The 15,188-nt window shown below is 38.4% G+C and overlaps 1 protein-coding gene across 3 annotated transcripts in view; it reads left to right on the top strand.

Moving 5' to 3' along the window:
• Positions 1 to 11,295, top strand: part of ZRANB3 (zinc finger RANBP2-type containing 3) — a gene marked incomplete at its 5' end in the record, with an annotated part of 244,581 nt that extends 233,286 nt beyond the window's left edge. For all 3 annotated transcript variants that reach the window (XM_079709822.1, XM_079709821.1, XM_079709820.1), the window contains 4 exons: positions 3,682 to 3,792; positions 4,859 to 5,258; positions 8,137 to 8,268; positions 10,786 to 11,295. In XM_079709822.1, the coding sequence (XP_079565948.1) occupies positions 3,682 to 3,792; positions 4,859 to 5,258; positions 8,137 to 8,268; positions 10,786 to 10,884 (742 nt within the window). In that variant the 3' untranslated portion in view covers positions 10,885 to 11,295. The remainder of the gene's footprint in view (positions 1 to 3,681; positions 3,793 to 4,858; positions 5,259 to 8,136; positions 8,269 to 10,785) is intronic.
• Positions 11,296 to 15,188: the final 3,893 nt, after the last annotated feature.

Below are 15,188 nucleotides of genomic sequence, written 5' to 3'. Positions count from 1 at the left end.
GCCATACCAACAGCCACGTTTTACTGTCTAGGCATGAGATTAGAGGATTCATCTCTGAAAAGATGGAATGGCTTCAGAATAAAGATACATATATACTAATTTTCAGGAATTCTCCCAAAAGCAATGGCTAGAACTCCCAACCTGATTATCCTCGTGGCATCCACTCATTTGCAGGCTGCATCCAAGCTGAGTTTGTAGTCAGCTTTTGAGCAGCTCACTCTTAAACATAAATAGAAGCCAAGATCACCAGCCATTGTTTAGGTTCCTAAGTGGGTTTCCACTTGTCAAAGGGCAGGTCTGATTCACTTGGAAACCTGTGGGTTTAGAATGCCAAATTTATCCTCTAGCCACAGCTTATCTGTAAAGCAAGTCAACAGCCTAGAGCCCAGCACTGTTCTTTCTTTTTTTTTTTTTTTTTTTTTTTTGGTTGTGCTGGGTCTTGGTTGCAGCAGACGGGCTCCTTAGTTGTGGCATGCATGTGGGATCTAGTTCTCTGACCAGGGATCGAACCCGGGCCCCCTGCATTGGGAGCGCAGTCTTAACCACTGCACCACCAGGGAAGTCCTGAGCCCACCACTCTTCTCATTGGTTCAGGCCACCTTCCAACTCACTCCTCTTTTATTGCATGACTTGCCATCTCTTCCGATCACCCCCATCCAGGAATTACTTGAGTAGACAACAGTCTTCCTTCCCTATCTGTCAAAATTCGGATTTACCATAATCCTTTTGAAAGTTGGTATGCTTACATGAACTTCTTAGCAAAACTCAATGGAAAATTAAATATTGGTAACGCAGCTACGTTTGAAAAGTTGCCAGCAACCCACTTTGGGGTTGATTGATCCATTTCTTGTGGTTTCCAAAAATTTGTACTTAAACCTCTCATAGGAAGTAACCTCTGGTTAGTTTTAGTTCTTAAATCTCTGAATAGATTTCTCAGCATCTTTTTTTAATTAATTAATTTATTTATTTATTTGTGGCTGCATTGGGTCTTTGTTGCTGCACACGGGCTTTCTCTAGTTGTGGCGAGCGGGGGCTACTCTTCATTGTGGTATGCGGGCTTCTCACTGCGGTGGCTTCTCTTGTTGCGGAGCACGGGCTCTATGCACGCGGGCTTCAGTAGCTGTGGCTCGTGGGCTCTAGAGCGCAGGCTCAGTAGTTGTGGTGCACAGGCTTAGTTGCTCTGCAGAATGTGGGATCTTCCCGGACCAGGGCTCAAACCCATGTCCCCTGCATTGGCAGGCGGACTCCCAACCACTGCGCCAGCAGGGAAGTCCCAGATTTCTCAGCATCTTTTAAAGTTACTAAATTAAGTTTCTAAGCTTTTAAACATTGAATAATACCTGAGGCAAGGCTTAATATCCCATTGCCCATCAAAGCTAGAAGCATTTGAGTTCTTTTAGAATATGCTGGAATACTTTATCAAAGTGCTTTTGTCAAGGGATGAAATCGTTGAAGGTAGGAGGGGGGAGGGAATTTAGGAGCTAAAAGGGCAAGTTAAAGAATACTTAAAGAATTCACTGTGATTCTTTTTTTCGCTTTAAGAAAGACACACAAGTAGAAATGCCAACATGTGAAAAGATAGTCATCCTTCCTCTAACAGGAGAAATGCAAATGTAAAGCTATAACAAGATACCTATCGCCATTAGCAGAGATGTTTTTAACTGATATACCTTGTGCTAGTGAAAGTATGAGGAAACAGGGGCTCTCCATTGCTGGTGGATATATAAATTTGTATAAAACCAGAGGAGAACAATTTGTCAAAATCTGTCCAAATTTAAAGCACCCAAGATCTTTGACCCAGCAATTCTACTTCTGGAAATTTATTCTACAGATACTTTTTGTGTAGAAAATAGGGATATTTGGGATGGGGATATTTTTTGCAGCATTGTTTGTGATAGCAGAGACTGGAACAACCTAAATGGACATTAATCAGAGACTGGTAAGATACATCATATGGTTTGTCGAAATGATGAAATAACATGCAGCCATTTAAAAAAATAGAGCAATTCTATGTGTGCTAATATGGAAAGATCTCCAAGATGTATGTTTAGGTAAAAAGAGCAAGGTGAAGATTAGTGTGTATATTATGCCACCATTTGTTTTTAAAAATAAAAAGTATAATGGGGGGCTTCCCTGTTGGCGCAGTGGTTGAGGGTCCACCTGCCGATGCAGGGGACACGGGTTTGTGCCCCGGTCCAGGAGGATCCCACATGCCGCGGAGCGGCTGGGCCCTTGAGCCATGGCCGCTGAGCCTGCGTGTCCGGAGCCTGTGCTCCACAACGGGAGAGGCCACAACAGTGAGAGGCCTGCGTACCGCAAAAAAAAAAAAAAAAAAAAAAGTATAATGGGGAGTGACTGCTAATGACTATGGGTTTCTTTTTGGGGTGATAAAAATGTTCTGGAATTAGATAGTGGTGAAGGTTGTATAGCCTTATGAATATACTAAAATGCACTGAATTGTAAACTTGAAAATGGTAAATTTTATGGTATGTGAATTGTATGTCCATAAAAATACAAAGAAAGAAATAAAAGTTATACACCTATACACATAAAAAATGAACTATTTCTAAAAGGATGTATTGAAAACTGGCAACAGAGATAGTTTGGGGAAGGGGGGAGAAAAGGATGGGAATGGAAGGGAAACACTGTTCACCATATAAAGCAGTGTGTGCCTTTAAAATTGTGAAATATGTGCATGTATCACCTCATCAAAAAATTAATAAACTACTTTATAAAAAGGAGGAAATCTATTAATTACTAAATCTACTTCAACAACATAAAAGCAAATTTCTAAAATTTTACCTGTAACTGCACAATTCCATTGTGATTTAACTTGAATTTTATTGTCAAGTTACCAAATGAAGAAGTATTTGAGAATATGAAAAAAATGCATGTTTAAAGTAATTTTTAAAGAAAATTGCAATAGGTGTAAACTACTAGAGAAACTAGGCCATGCTAATTAGAAGGAATTAATTGGGTAATTGCATTTCACCTACTTAAATTCCCCCGTCACCTTTAATTGGAACAACTTTCCTCTTTACCTCCAGTCCCTAAACCATTATGTGCTATTGACAGTGTTGTGTAATACGTTCTGAATCCCACATCAAGAGTGGCTTTATTTCAGTGGAAGATTCCATAAACTGTATATGAGCTGATAATAATGGAAACAACCTGAAGATTATAGACAATGTGATTGAACCTAGTTAACTAAAAAGAGAATCACTTTATCTGAATACACTGTTATAACTGATTAAGGTGATGTGAGGAGCCCTGAAGAGAAGACCAATAGGGAGGTGAAAATGCAGATAGATATTTTCTGCACAGCTTGGCAAGCAGTTTACTTAACGGCTGTCAGTGGTGCATGTATTTGATCATTTCTTACTCCTACACCCACGCCTTTTTTCCCCTAAGTGAAAATTTGTCCAAAGGTTATTGAATGACTCTTGAATTTCTTAGAAAAATAAATCTTGAGAAAACTAATCTGGAACAAAGAGATGTGTTTCCTACATGTGGAGACCAATATAGAAGGAAAAAATTCCATTCCCTAATTTAAGTATTAGCACAATGAATAGACACATATTTTGCTTTTTCCCCTATTGCTTTCACAAGGAGAAATGTGAACATGAAATAGAGAAACTCTTATAGGAGAGAGGAAATCTACTTCACATGTATTTGTTTTAGATACATAACCAAAGAAGATGTTGCTGTAGCCTCAGTGGACAAGGTGAAGAGTGATGGGGGCCATGTCCGTCTGATTGCAAAGGGGTCCAGGCCAGGGGGCCCTTCTACAAAGTAAGGGGTTTTGTTTACTTGTCGGGCATAGTAGTACTGAGACTATTCCTTTAAATGTATGCTTTCATTTTTGTAATAATACTTCACCTTTGTGTGGCCACTTTACAGGTTACAAAAAGCTTTTACAATGTAATAGCTCTTCTATCCTCCTAGCAACCCTGTGAGGCTCCTGATGCCCTCATCTTAGAAATTAGAGGTAAAGAAGGATCCTGAGACCAGGTGGGTCAAGTGACCTGCCCCAGGCCACTAGATGCTGGGAGAGCTGAGGTCAATTCTGGGCTCTGCCCCCAGCCTTGAGTTCTTACTATCATGAAAAGTTTTTCTTTTAACACTCTAACAAACAGCCATGGAAATTGAGCAAAGCAGCTATTGTAATTCCCATGTAGGACTTTTCAACAAAACTGAGTAATGTACCTTTTCCTTTTATTCTAACAAATGGAGTTTATGTCCTACCATGTTTCATCTCTAATTTTAATTCTGTCGACTCAGAGTTTACCCATAGGAGGTGCATATTTAGCAACTCTCCTGTTCTAATTCCTATCAGCACTGTTAACTCCCTGGCTCTGTCACTTAATGGATATGAATGATCTTTTTCCTGAAGGCCAGCAGAGGCCGGAAGAGAGTGTTCCTGGAAGCCTTGGTAACAGCCTCTCGGTCCTAATGAGGTGTGTGACCTGACACATCTAGAGAGCAGGGTAGCCACTAACTTTAGCTGAGGTTTTCCATCACCCTGTCCTTTCCCAGCCTGAAGAAGCATTTTCTAACTTCTCATTTTCCTTCTCAAGAGTCTGAGTGTGTAACTTGAAGACATTTAAGTTCCCAAGAGAGGCAGCATATTTGTTTGCAAATTTATTTTTTTGAACACAACATTCTTTCTTTTACTTGCCGTGGAATAGAGAGTGCCGACTATAGCTATTTCATTTCCACACTGAATCACAAAATCTGTGGGCCCCATGTTTACTGTTTATCAGTATAGAAACTTTGAAGACTTTTAAATGAAGTAAAAATTACTTAGAATAGAGTAAGCCTTCATTAGTTAACCTAATCAATATTTTGCTCATTCTAGAGAATTTTTTGAAGATGGAGCTTGTGTCCCATTTCTAAACCCAGGCACATCCCAGGCTGATCTCACTGTGAAACCTACATCCAAAGGCTATTTGCAAGCTGTGGATAATGAAGGAAATCCACTTTGCCTTCGCTGTCAGCAACCCACTTGCCAAAGTAAGCAAGAGCATAAAGCAAATGCTTGGGATTCACGGTTTTGCTCTCTGAAATGTCAGGAGGAGTTTTGGATTCGATCTAATAACAGTTACCTGCGAGCCAAAGTATTTGAAATTGAACATGGCGTGTGTCAGCTATGTAATCTGAATGCACAAGAACTCTTTTTACGTCTGAGAGATGCCCCTAAAAGTCAGAGGAAGAATCTTCTGGATGTCACCTGGACCTCAAAGCTCCCATTAGAACAGGTAAATTATAACCATGTGACTGATAGAAGGCAACATTGCACTGAGTGATAAATACTGACTCACTAACTTTCTTTTTTTAAACTTTTTAATATGGGAATTTTCAAATACATATACAAAAGTAGAGAGAATGATGGACCCACATACCCATCACCCAACTTTAACAGTTATCAACATTTTGCCATTCATCTTCATCTGTCCCTCGCCTCAATTCTCTCTCCTGGAATTATTTTAAACCAAATTCCAGACAGCGTTTCATTTCACCCTTAAACACTTTCATTATGTATGTCTCACAGATAAAGACTTTCTTTCTCCCTTCCCCCCACCTTTTCTTTCTCTCTATTATTTATTTATTTATTCTTTTAATTGAAGTATAGTTTACAATGTTGTGTTAATTACTACTGTACAGCAAAGTGACTCAGTTATACATATATATACATTCTTTTTTTAATATTCTTTTCCATTATGGTTTATCATAGGTCTGTCTCTCTTTTAAATATCCCAATATCCATTATCACACCCAACACAGTTACAATTCCGCAATTATAATAAGTCCGTGTTTGGTTTCCCATATTGTCTCAGAAATGTCTTTTTACAATTGCTTTTTTCAAATTAGGATCAAAATATGACCCCCACATTGCATTTGGTCATTACGCCTTTTACGTTCCATATAATCTGTAATATCACCCCATCCCTTTTTTACACCATAAATTGTTACATTTGCCTTTAGGATTTCCCACATTCTGGATTTGTCTCCCTGTATCCTCATGATGTTGTCTGACATGTTTCTCTATCCCCCTGATTTCCTGAATAATGGTTATAAGATCTAGAGGTTTAATTAGATTCTGACTAGATTATTTTGGGAAGAGACCTTAACAGATGGTACATTGCATTGAGAGGCACTTATGGTATGCTTGTTCCACTTTTCATGGTGTTAATATTGAATGACAAGGGGTAAACAGATAACCCCCAAAATGTAGTTATTATAATGAGAAGAGAACTTATATGTTTATCCCATTGTAAAAGGTAATTCATGACAAAAATAGTATTCTTAGCACACTATTCTCAGTATTTACTTTGACTCCCAAAACTCAGTTGGATTTCCAGTGTTGTGATCTAATAAGTACTAAATTTCAAACTAGAGCAAAATGTGTAATTTTGTAGTAAGCTTAGTTTTGAAAAGAATCACTCTCCGTCTGCTAAAATATCGGATAAGTTCCAGCCAGGTAGTCAAATCTTATATTTTTATTTACCTAGTATTGCTGAATCATGACAAAATTAATAAGCATTTCTGCAAAGATGAATTAGCATGAATTTGTTAGGGAAATACACTCTTCCCCTAGTGTTATCCAGAGTTCCTGAAAGATCCTTTGGTCTAACTGGTGAGGGACATGTCACACCCATCCCGGAGATGTCAGCCAGACTCCAGTTACTGGCTGCTGCCTCCATGTGGAGGCTTCTGGAAGACACACAATGAAATGACTCAAGAACATCTTGAAAGCAGTCTGTCCAAGAATGCAGAAGTAACACAGTATACATCTAAAAGAGAAGCGTTCAGAGAATCAGGAGCCCCACAGGGCCCAGATGGAATGACCAGTGGGAGAGGGAGTGATTCTTTCTGGAGATGAGTTTAGGATGTTGAAGACTGGCCCCAAGTGATTCCGAATTACTGGGAAGAATAAAGAAGCACCTTCTGGATCACAGAATCTGTCAGAATGGAGACTGCTTGGCACAAAGGAATCGGTTACAAAAGACAGAACCAAAATGGATTTTTTTTCCTAAGAATATGCCATTTGCTTGATGCACAAGACTGCCATATGAAGTCTCCTCCAACAATGCCAACCTCAAAAATAAAAATCATTATACATCTTCTAACAGAAGTTGGGAAGTTCAGTATAGAAGAGAAAGTCCATCTGTAACAGAGTTAAGGTGGACAAAGGCTACTGCTCCAATTTGCTGCTTCCTGGGGCTGCTCTTGGGTCAGACACTGCTGTTAAGGTGCCTGAGCCATCCATGGGCCTGACAACTTTCCTAAAGCACTTTAGAGCTATGTCACAGTTTCCCATGGCCAGCAGCCTTGAAGTTGATTATAATATCTTCCTTGTTCAAGACCAAGGAACAAGGAAGATATTATAATATCGTCTTCACATTCGTCTTTATGATATTTAAACAACTCTACACTGCTATGTTGTGAGCTGGTTTTACTACCTCAGATAAAATGCTAAAATACATCCCGTTTGAATGTAGGTTATTATTCGTTAAATATGAAGTATGCATATACCAACTGGCCTAAATAGTGGCTGCTTTAAATGAACATCTTTGTTTATTCCAAATATGCAAGCTACAGAGATTTGTTCTAGAAATTTGATCCCAGTCCATGTAACTTAGGAGGTTCCCAGGTAATAGCGTAAAAGTTCTGGGTGATCACTATTAATATTAAACTGTCATTGGTATAGTAACAAATGCATTTAGGTCAACAATTAAAAGACTGTCTGAGTCAGTAATATTCAGAAGTTTTTCATTTCCAATCTGTTCTTATTTTTTTCTCAGTTTTGTTTTAGTGACTATATAAACTAGCTCAAAGGTGCAGAAGCAACTGATTTTTCCCAGTCTGTCAGAAGGCTTGGTATTTTATACTTGCTTGTAATTTTTTCAAAATGAGTTAGGTAAGGGGGAGGGAAACCTTTTTCAGAAACATATTTTTTATTGCTTTCAAATTGCTAACCTAGAGGGTTTTTCCTACTCACAATAAAAGCTATAAAAAAACCATCCTAATGTATTTTTCCCTGTGATTCTGCTGTGTGAACATGATTGCACAATGCAAACCCAACAGTTCCCACAGTGTATGTTGAAAATTGCTGATCTTGTGTTCTTATTGCAGCTTAATGAAATGATAAGAAACCCAGGGGAAGGGCATTTCTGGCAGGTGGACCACATCAAGCCAGTGTCTGGCGGAGGAGGACAGTGCTCCCTGGACAACCTGCAGACCCTCTGCACAATCTGTCACAAAGAGGTCAGTGAAGCTCACAGACACATTTGACTCCATCTTGAGATCTCAAATTGAAAATTATGCATACAGGTGTGGAAGATTACGTGTGTGAATCTATATCCCTAGTCTGGGATCCGAGATGTATTTTATTCTTTTCATCACTTAACACTTGAGTTTTCTCTTGGGGCCTGTGCAAGTTCTCAGTCACAGATGAAAAAGAAACTGCTTCCCTTTCTATTCATTCTAGGACCAGGAAATGTTCACCACCACCTAGAAGAAAATGAATACAACTTACATATTGCATAGTCTTGAAAAGATCCAGATCCTCAAACTAGAAGTTTAGTAAATGGGGACAGTGACATATGTTTGCATCTGCAGCTAAATATGTCCTGAAATATCTGCGAACATTAATAAATTACCTCTAGGACCAACTCAGTTCAACATGCAAACATTACACTGCTGACCTAAATGTGAAACCTGTTAACCTTGGTACATCTTGGAGCAATTACCTATTGCTTAAGAGGAGAGGAAAAGAATGACATAATATTGTCTGTCAACTAGGATGAATTTTTAACAGGCAGTTCAGCAAAAGGTCATAGGCTCTGCCTCTTGAGATATAATCTTAGAAAGAAGCATACATTCAATATGCAACTTTGTATCCAACTTTTTTTTTTTAGCTTTTTTTTTTAGTTATGGTATGGCAACATTTAAGCATTTTCCCATTCGCATGATAAGCATTCAGTGTTTATCATCTGAAATGGCTGCATATTGTCTTATTGAATACGTTTCTACTGTGGTTTATTCAGCCATTCTCATACTGATGAACATTGAAGTTGTTTACATTTTTTGGTGCATATACACAATGCTGCCAGCCACGGTTTTTTTTGTTTTTTTTTTTTGCGGTACGCGGGCCTCTCACTGTTGTGGCCTCTCCCGTTGCGGAGCACAGGCTCCGGATGCGCACGCTCAGCGGCCATGGCTCACTGGCCCAGCCGCTCCGCGGCATATGGGATCCTCCCAGACCAGGGCACGAACCTGTATCCCCTGCATCGGCACGCGGACTCTCAACCACTGCGCCACCAGGGAGGCCCAGCCACGTTTTTTTGTATACAATTTTTTACATTTTGAGGTTGTTCCTTAAGATAGATTCTCAGATGTAAAAATCACTGAGTCAAGTGTTTAGATATTTTTGAGACTGTAGGAGATAAAAGCTGTTTTCCAAAGGACTACGCTCATATACGCTCCTTCCACCCCGGCAGTGAACGGGAGTGCCCGTTTAACTGCACTTGTTATTGCCGACGTGGTGAGAGAAGAATTATTGTGTTTACAAAAGACCCAGATGTTTGTAAAAATGCTAATCAGTTGTATTTACACTTTTTTTTTCTTTCATTTTTTGGCCGTGCCATGCGCTATATGGGGTCTTAGTTCCCCGACCAGGGAGCAAACCCATGCACCTTGCGTTGGAAGCGTGGAGTCTTAACCACTGGACCACCAGGGAAGTCCTACACTTTCAGAACTGTTCAGATCCTTTGCCAGTGTTCATGTCATATGAGCACTTTCTTAGCCTCCTTTTAATATTTCAGATTCCTCAATTTCTTCACAAACATAATATTTACATAAACAGGATCATCTCATAAGCAGGGATTTTTTTTTAGTTTTAGTTTTATTTTATTTTATTTTTTTGCAGTACACAGGCCTCTCACTGTTGTGGCCTCTCCTGTTGCGGAGCACAGGCTCTGACGCGCAGGCTCAGCGGCCATGGCTCACGGGCCTAGCCGCTCTGCGGCATGTGGGATCTTCCCGGACCAGGGCACGAACCCGTGTCCCCTGCATCGGCAGGCGTCTCAACCACTGCGCCACCAGGGAAGCCCTATTTCTAGTTTTAACCTTTTTTCTCTCCTTACCCCTTCCACCTGGATCACTTCACATGTACATGGACTTCAGCTGGGGAATAAAAGTCATCTGATTTCTCAGCTGTGCAAATTATTAGCACATTCAAGACCTATAAGAAAATGAAGATATAGCAAAAGAGAATGCTGCACCTTCTGTAATCACTTTTTCAGAGTCTTATGAAAAACTTTGTGGGAGCAGCAGAAGAATCCAGTTCTGTTCTATCTCGTTTTGGTTTTTTGCATTGGCTTGGCTGTTGGGTTGGGAAAGGCTTCAGAGCCCAGAGAACAGGAGGTGGGTGGGTCCTGCACACACTGCATTCTGGGAACTTGCCATGTGGGTGAGGGGAATCACAGCCTCCCCTAGTCCCCAAATGAGGTATTTACCATATCACTGGGTAGCAAGACAGCCCCCAAAGCTGTGCATTTTCTCCTCAGCATCTGGTCCTAAGTGAACCTACGACCTCAGAGCTACTGGAGTCCTCTGCTTGTGGCTTAGTAACCCCCTAATTGCAAAGCACTAGTAAATGAATGTGTTGATAATGTAGATTTTTTTAACACTAACAGAATACAAAGAGTTTTTGAGTTTCTGTAGCCAGTACTTTTTTTTTTAACATGTGTACACATGCTTTTTTTTTTTTTTAACTCTTAGAGAACTGCGAGACAGGCCAAGGAAAGAAGTCAGGTGAGAAGACGATCTCTAGCATCACAGCATGGATCAGACATCACGCGATATTTAGTAAAGAAATGAAGTATAAACATTTTTGAATAGAAGATGTATGGTTCGTATGTGGAGAATTCAAATTATTTTTCAAGTTAGTGTAATTTTTTTTTATAAATTTATTTTATTTTTTTGACTGCATTGGGTCTCTGTTAATGCAAGCAGGCTTTCTCTAGTTGTGGCGAGCGGAGGCTACTCTTCGTTGCGGTGCGCAGGCTTCTCATTGTGGTGGCTTCTCTTGCTGCGGAGTACGGGCTCTAGGCACGCAGGCTTCTGTAGTTGTGGCTCACGGGCTCAGTAGTTGTGGCTCACAGGCTCAGTAGTTGTGGCTTGCAGGCTCTAGAGCACAGGCTCAGTAGTTGTGGCGCATGGGTTTAGGTGCTCCGCGGCATGTGGGATCTTCCCGGACCAAGGCTCGAACCCGTGTCCCCTGCGTTGGCAGGCAGATTCTTAACCACTGCACCACCAGTGTAATATTTTAAGAATGAAAATTTTCAGAACAAAAATCAAGACTTCAACTTCCCTTTTCATGTTTAAAGCTTTTTGTGTTAAATAGCTTTTGAAAGTTTTAACAGAAAATGAGATACAATACTAAATATTTCTGTGATCTTCTTGATTTCGTGCAGACTCTCATTTCGGTAAGGTTTTGTTAAGCTTTCAATTCCTTTGACTGTACCTTAATCACAGTATTATGCATAGATTGGTTTTGAAAAAAACACTCTCAATTACTTGAAAAATGCTGCTGGATTAGTATTGGTTCTGGACTGCTGTGTGTCTAAACGGAACATTGTAAAACCATAAGGGAAATTTCGGAGGCAAATCATCATTATTTAGGACTTCTGGGCCAATTGTGACCTGCCTGCTTAGTATGCAAGACAGACTCTTGTTCACTAAATGCCTCCAAAATGGGATAGTGGTACACATTTTGAATGTTGTCTTCTTTATTTCTTAGCCAATTGTCTATTGAAAAGATGCTTTTGAAGATAAGCTAATTGGACCCATGGTGTTTGTGGACAAATTCAGGGGTTCTGGCTAAAGTAATTGTTAAAAATGTTTAAAAACTGAAAACATAAAATGCCACTTAAACTTCATTTTTTAATTAGTTTGTTTTAATGCATAAATCTAGGCATACTGTCAAAGCACCCTTTGTCTCCTGGTTACCATTTTTTGTTCTTAAAATCCTGTTTTATTAAAAGTGTATTCCTGGAACCTCTTTTAAAAGGAATGATGATGATAAAACACTTTATACTGAAACATGATCAGATGGAGATATATGTTAAAGTGCAAGGGTAATATTAAAATGTGATTGATTGATATTCAAAAATAACAGAGTGATGGTAAAAGAAAACCAAGGCATAATCCTGCAGTACGTCAGAATCATGAGAACAAAGTGTCAGAACTCCACAAAATACAGGGCCAAGGAAGAACTACATTCACAAAAGGCCTGTTTGTAAATACTGTTTGGATGTAAACCACATTAGTTTCAGCACTCTTTAGTTTTAATTAGTAACTAGTATTTTACAACATAGAGGACTTATTTTTATAAATATTATACAATCATGAACCTTACGGAGTTTTTATTAAGTTTACAATATTTCATTGTATGAGATCAAATAGTATCGTTCATTTTACAAATTAGTTCATCTTTCTTTGGCCTCCTTTCTGCTTTGCTGGGCAGGCTTTTTGAAGTTTTCTGCCTCATTGCCAGGGTAACCTAGGATTCCTCACAGCTGAGAGCTGAGAAGCCAGCACGCTGCTTTTCCTCCAGCATGAGGTGTCTGCAAGTGAGACTTTGGTCTAAGTAGGTCAGATTTGAGTGGAGCTTGCTCTTTAGATCAAACTAAAGTGGTAATTCTAGGGAGAAAATTCTTAGATGTAGGAACTAACTGTATGATGGTTTGAGATGGAATGACCCATGAAGATGGTTTCTCTCTTTGCCAGATTTCAAAATTCCAACCAGTTAAAAATGCTATAAGAGCATCAAAAAAATTAAAGTAGTTAGGAATATATTTAACCAAGAAGGTGAAAGATTTGTACACTGAAATTACAAGTCTTTGGAGAAAGAAATTGAAGAAGACACCAACAAATGGAAAAAAGTCCATGTTCATGGATCAGACAAATAAATATTGTTAAAATATCCATACCACCCGAAGTAATCTACAGATTCAATGCAATCCCTATCAAAATTCCAATGGCGTTTTCAAGTAGAAAAAAATCGTAAAATTTGTATGGAACCACAAATGACCCCAAATAGCCAAATCAATCTTGAGAAAGAAGAACAAATGTGGAGGTATCATTCTTCTGCCCATTTTTTTGATTGGGTTGTTTGTTTTTTAGATGTTGAGCTGCATAAGCTGTTTGTATATTTTAGAGATTAATCCCTTGTTGGTTGTTTCATTTGCAAATATTTTCTCCCATTCTGAGGGTTGTTCTTTTATTTATGGTTTCCTTTGCTTTGCAAAAGATTTTAAGTTTAATTAGGTCCTATTTGTTTATTTTTATTTTTATTACTCTAGGAGGTGGATCAAAAAAGATATTGCTGCGATTTATGTAAAAAAGTGGTCTGCCTATGTTTTCCTCTAAGAGTTTTATAGTGTCCAGCCTTACATTTAGGTCTTTGACCCATTTTGAGTTTATTTTTGTGCGTGGTGTTAGAGAATGTTCTAATTTCATTCTTTTACATGTTGCTGTCCAGTTTTCCCAGCACCACTTATTGAAAAGACTGTCTTTTCTCCATTGTATATTCTTGTCTTGTTTGTCATGGATTAATTGACCATAGATGCGTGGGTTTATTTTTTTTTAATTTTATTGAATTATAGTTGATTTACAATTTTGTGTTAGTTTCAGATGTACAGCAAAGGGATTCAGTTATACATATATGTATATTCATTCTTTTTCAGATTCTTTGCTTATATAGGTTATCACAGAATACTGAGTAGAATTCCCTGGGCCATATACTAGGGTCCTTGTTGGTTATCTATCTTATGTAGAGTAAGTAGTGTGTGTATGTTAATCCCAAGCTCCTGATTTATCCCTCCCCACCACGTTTCCCCTTTGGTAACCATAAATTTGTTTTCAATATCTGTAAGTCTGTTTTGTAAATAAGTTCATTTGTATCATTTTTTAAATTAGATTCCACATATGAGTGATACTGTATGACATTTGTCTTTCTCTGACTTACTTCATTTAGTATGATCATCTCTAGGTCCATCCATGTTGTTGCAAATGGCATTATTTTGTTCCCTTTTGTGGCTGAGTAATATTCCATTGTATATATGTACCACATCTTCTTTATCCATTTCTCTGTCAGTGGACATTTAGTTTGTTTCCATGTCTTGGCTATTGGAAATAGTGCTGCAATAAACATTGGGGTGCATGTATCTTTTCTAATTACGGTTTTCTCCAGATATATGCCCAGTAGTGGGATTGCTGGGTCATATGGTAATTCTATTTTTAGTTTTTTAAGGAACCTCCATACTGTTCTCCATAGTGGCTGCACCAATTTACATTCCCACCAACAGTGGAGAGGGTGGGGAGAAAAGGGACCCTCCTATACTGTTAGTGGTGATGTAAATTGGTACAACCACTATAAAAAACAGTATGAAGTTTCCTTAAAAAACTAAAAATAGAGCTACCATAAGATCCAGTAATTCTACTCCTGGGCATATATCTGGAGAAGACAAAAAACTATAATTTGAAAACATACATATACCCCAGTGTTCACAGTGACACTATTTCCAATGTCCAAGACATGGAAGCAACCTAAACATCCATCAACAGATGAATGGAGAAAGAAGATGCGGTGTGTGTATATGTGCATATGTGTGTGTGAATTTAATGGAATATTACTCAGCCATAAAAAAGACTAATGCCATCTGCAGCAACATGAATGGATATAGAGATTATCGTGTTAAGTGAAATAAGTCACAGACAAACATCATATAATCACTTATCTGTGGAATCTTAAAAAAATGGTATAAATGAACTTATATATAAAACAGAAATAGACTCACAAACATAGAAAACAAACTATGGTTACCAAAGGGGATAGTGGGGAGTGGTGGGAGGTAAATTAGGAGATCAGGATTAACAAATACACACTACTATATATAAAATGGATAAACAACAAGGACTTACTGTATAGCACAGGGAACTATACTTAATATCTTATGATAACCTATAATGGAAAAGAATCTGGAAAAGAATATATCTATTTTATATATATATAACGTATTAATATATGTATATGTATAACTGAGTCACTCTGCTGTACATTGAAACTAACATATTGGAAATTAACTATACTTCAATAAAATAATAATAATTTAAAAAGA

Source organism: Hyperoodon ampullatus (genome assembly GCF_949752795.1).
Source record: "Hyperoodon ampullatus genome assembly, chromosome: 8".
Lineage (NCBI taxonomy): Eukaryota > Metazoa > Chordata > Mammalia > Artiodactyla > Ziphiidae > Hyperoodon > Hyperoodon ampullatus.
The sequence above is the reverse complement of the archived record's forward strand: the minus strand, read 5'-3'. Positions and strand labels throughout refer to the sequence as shown.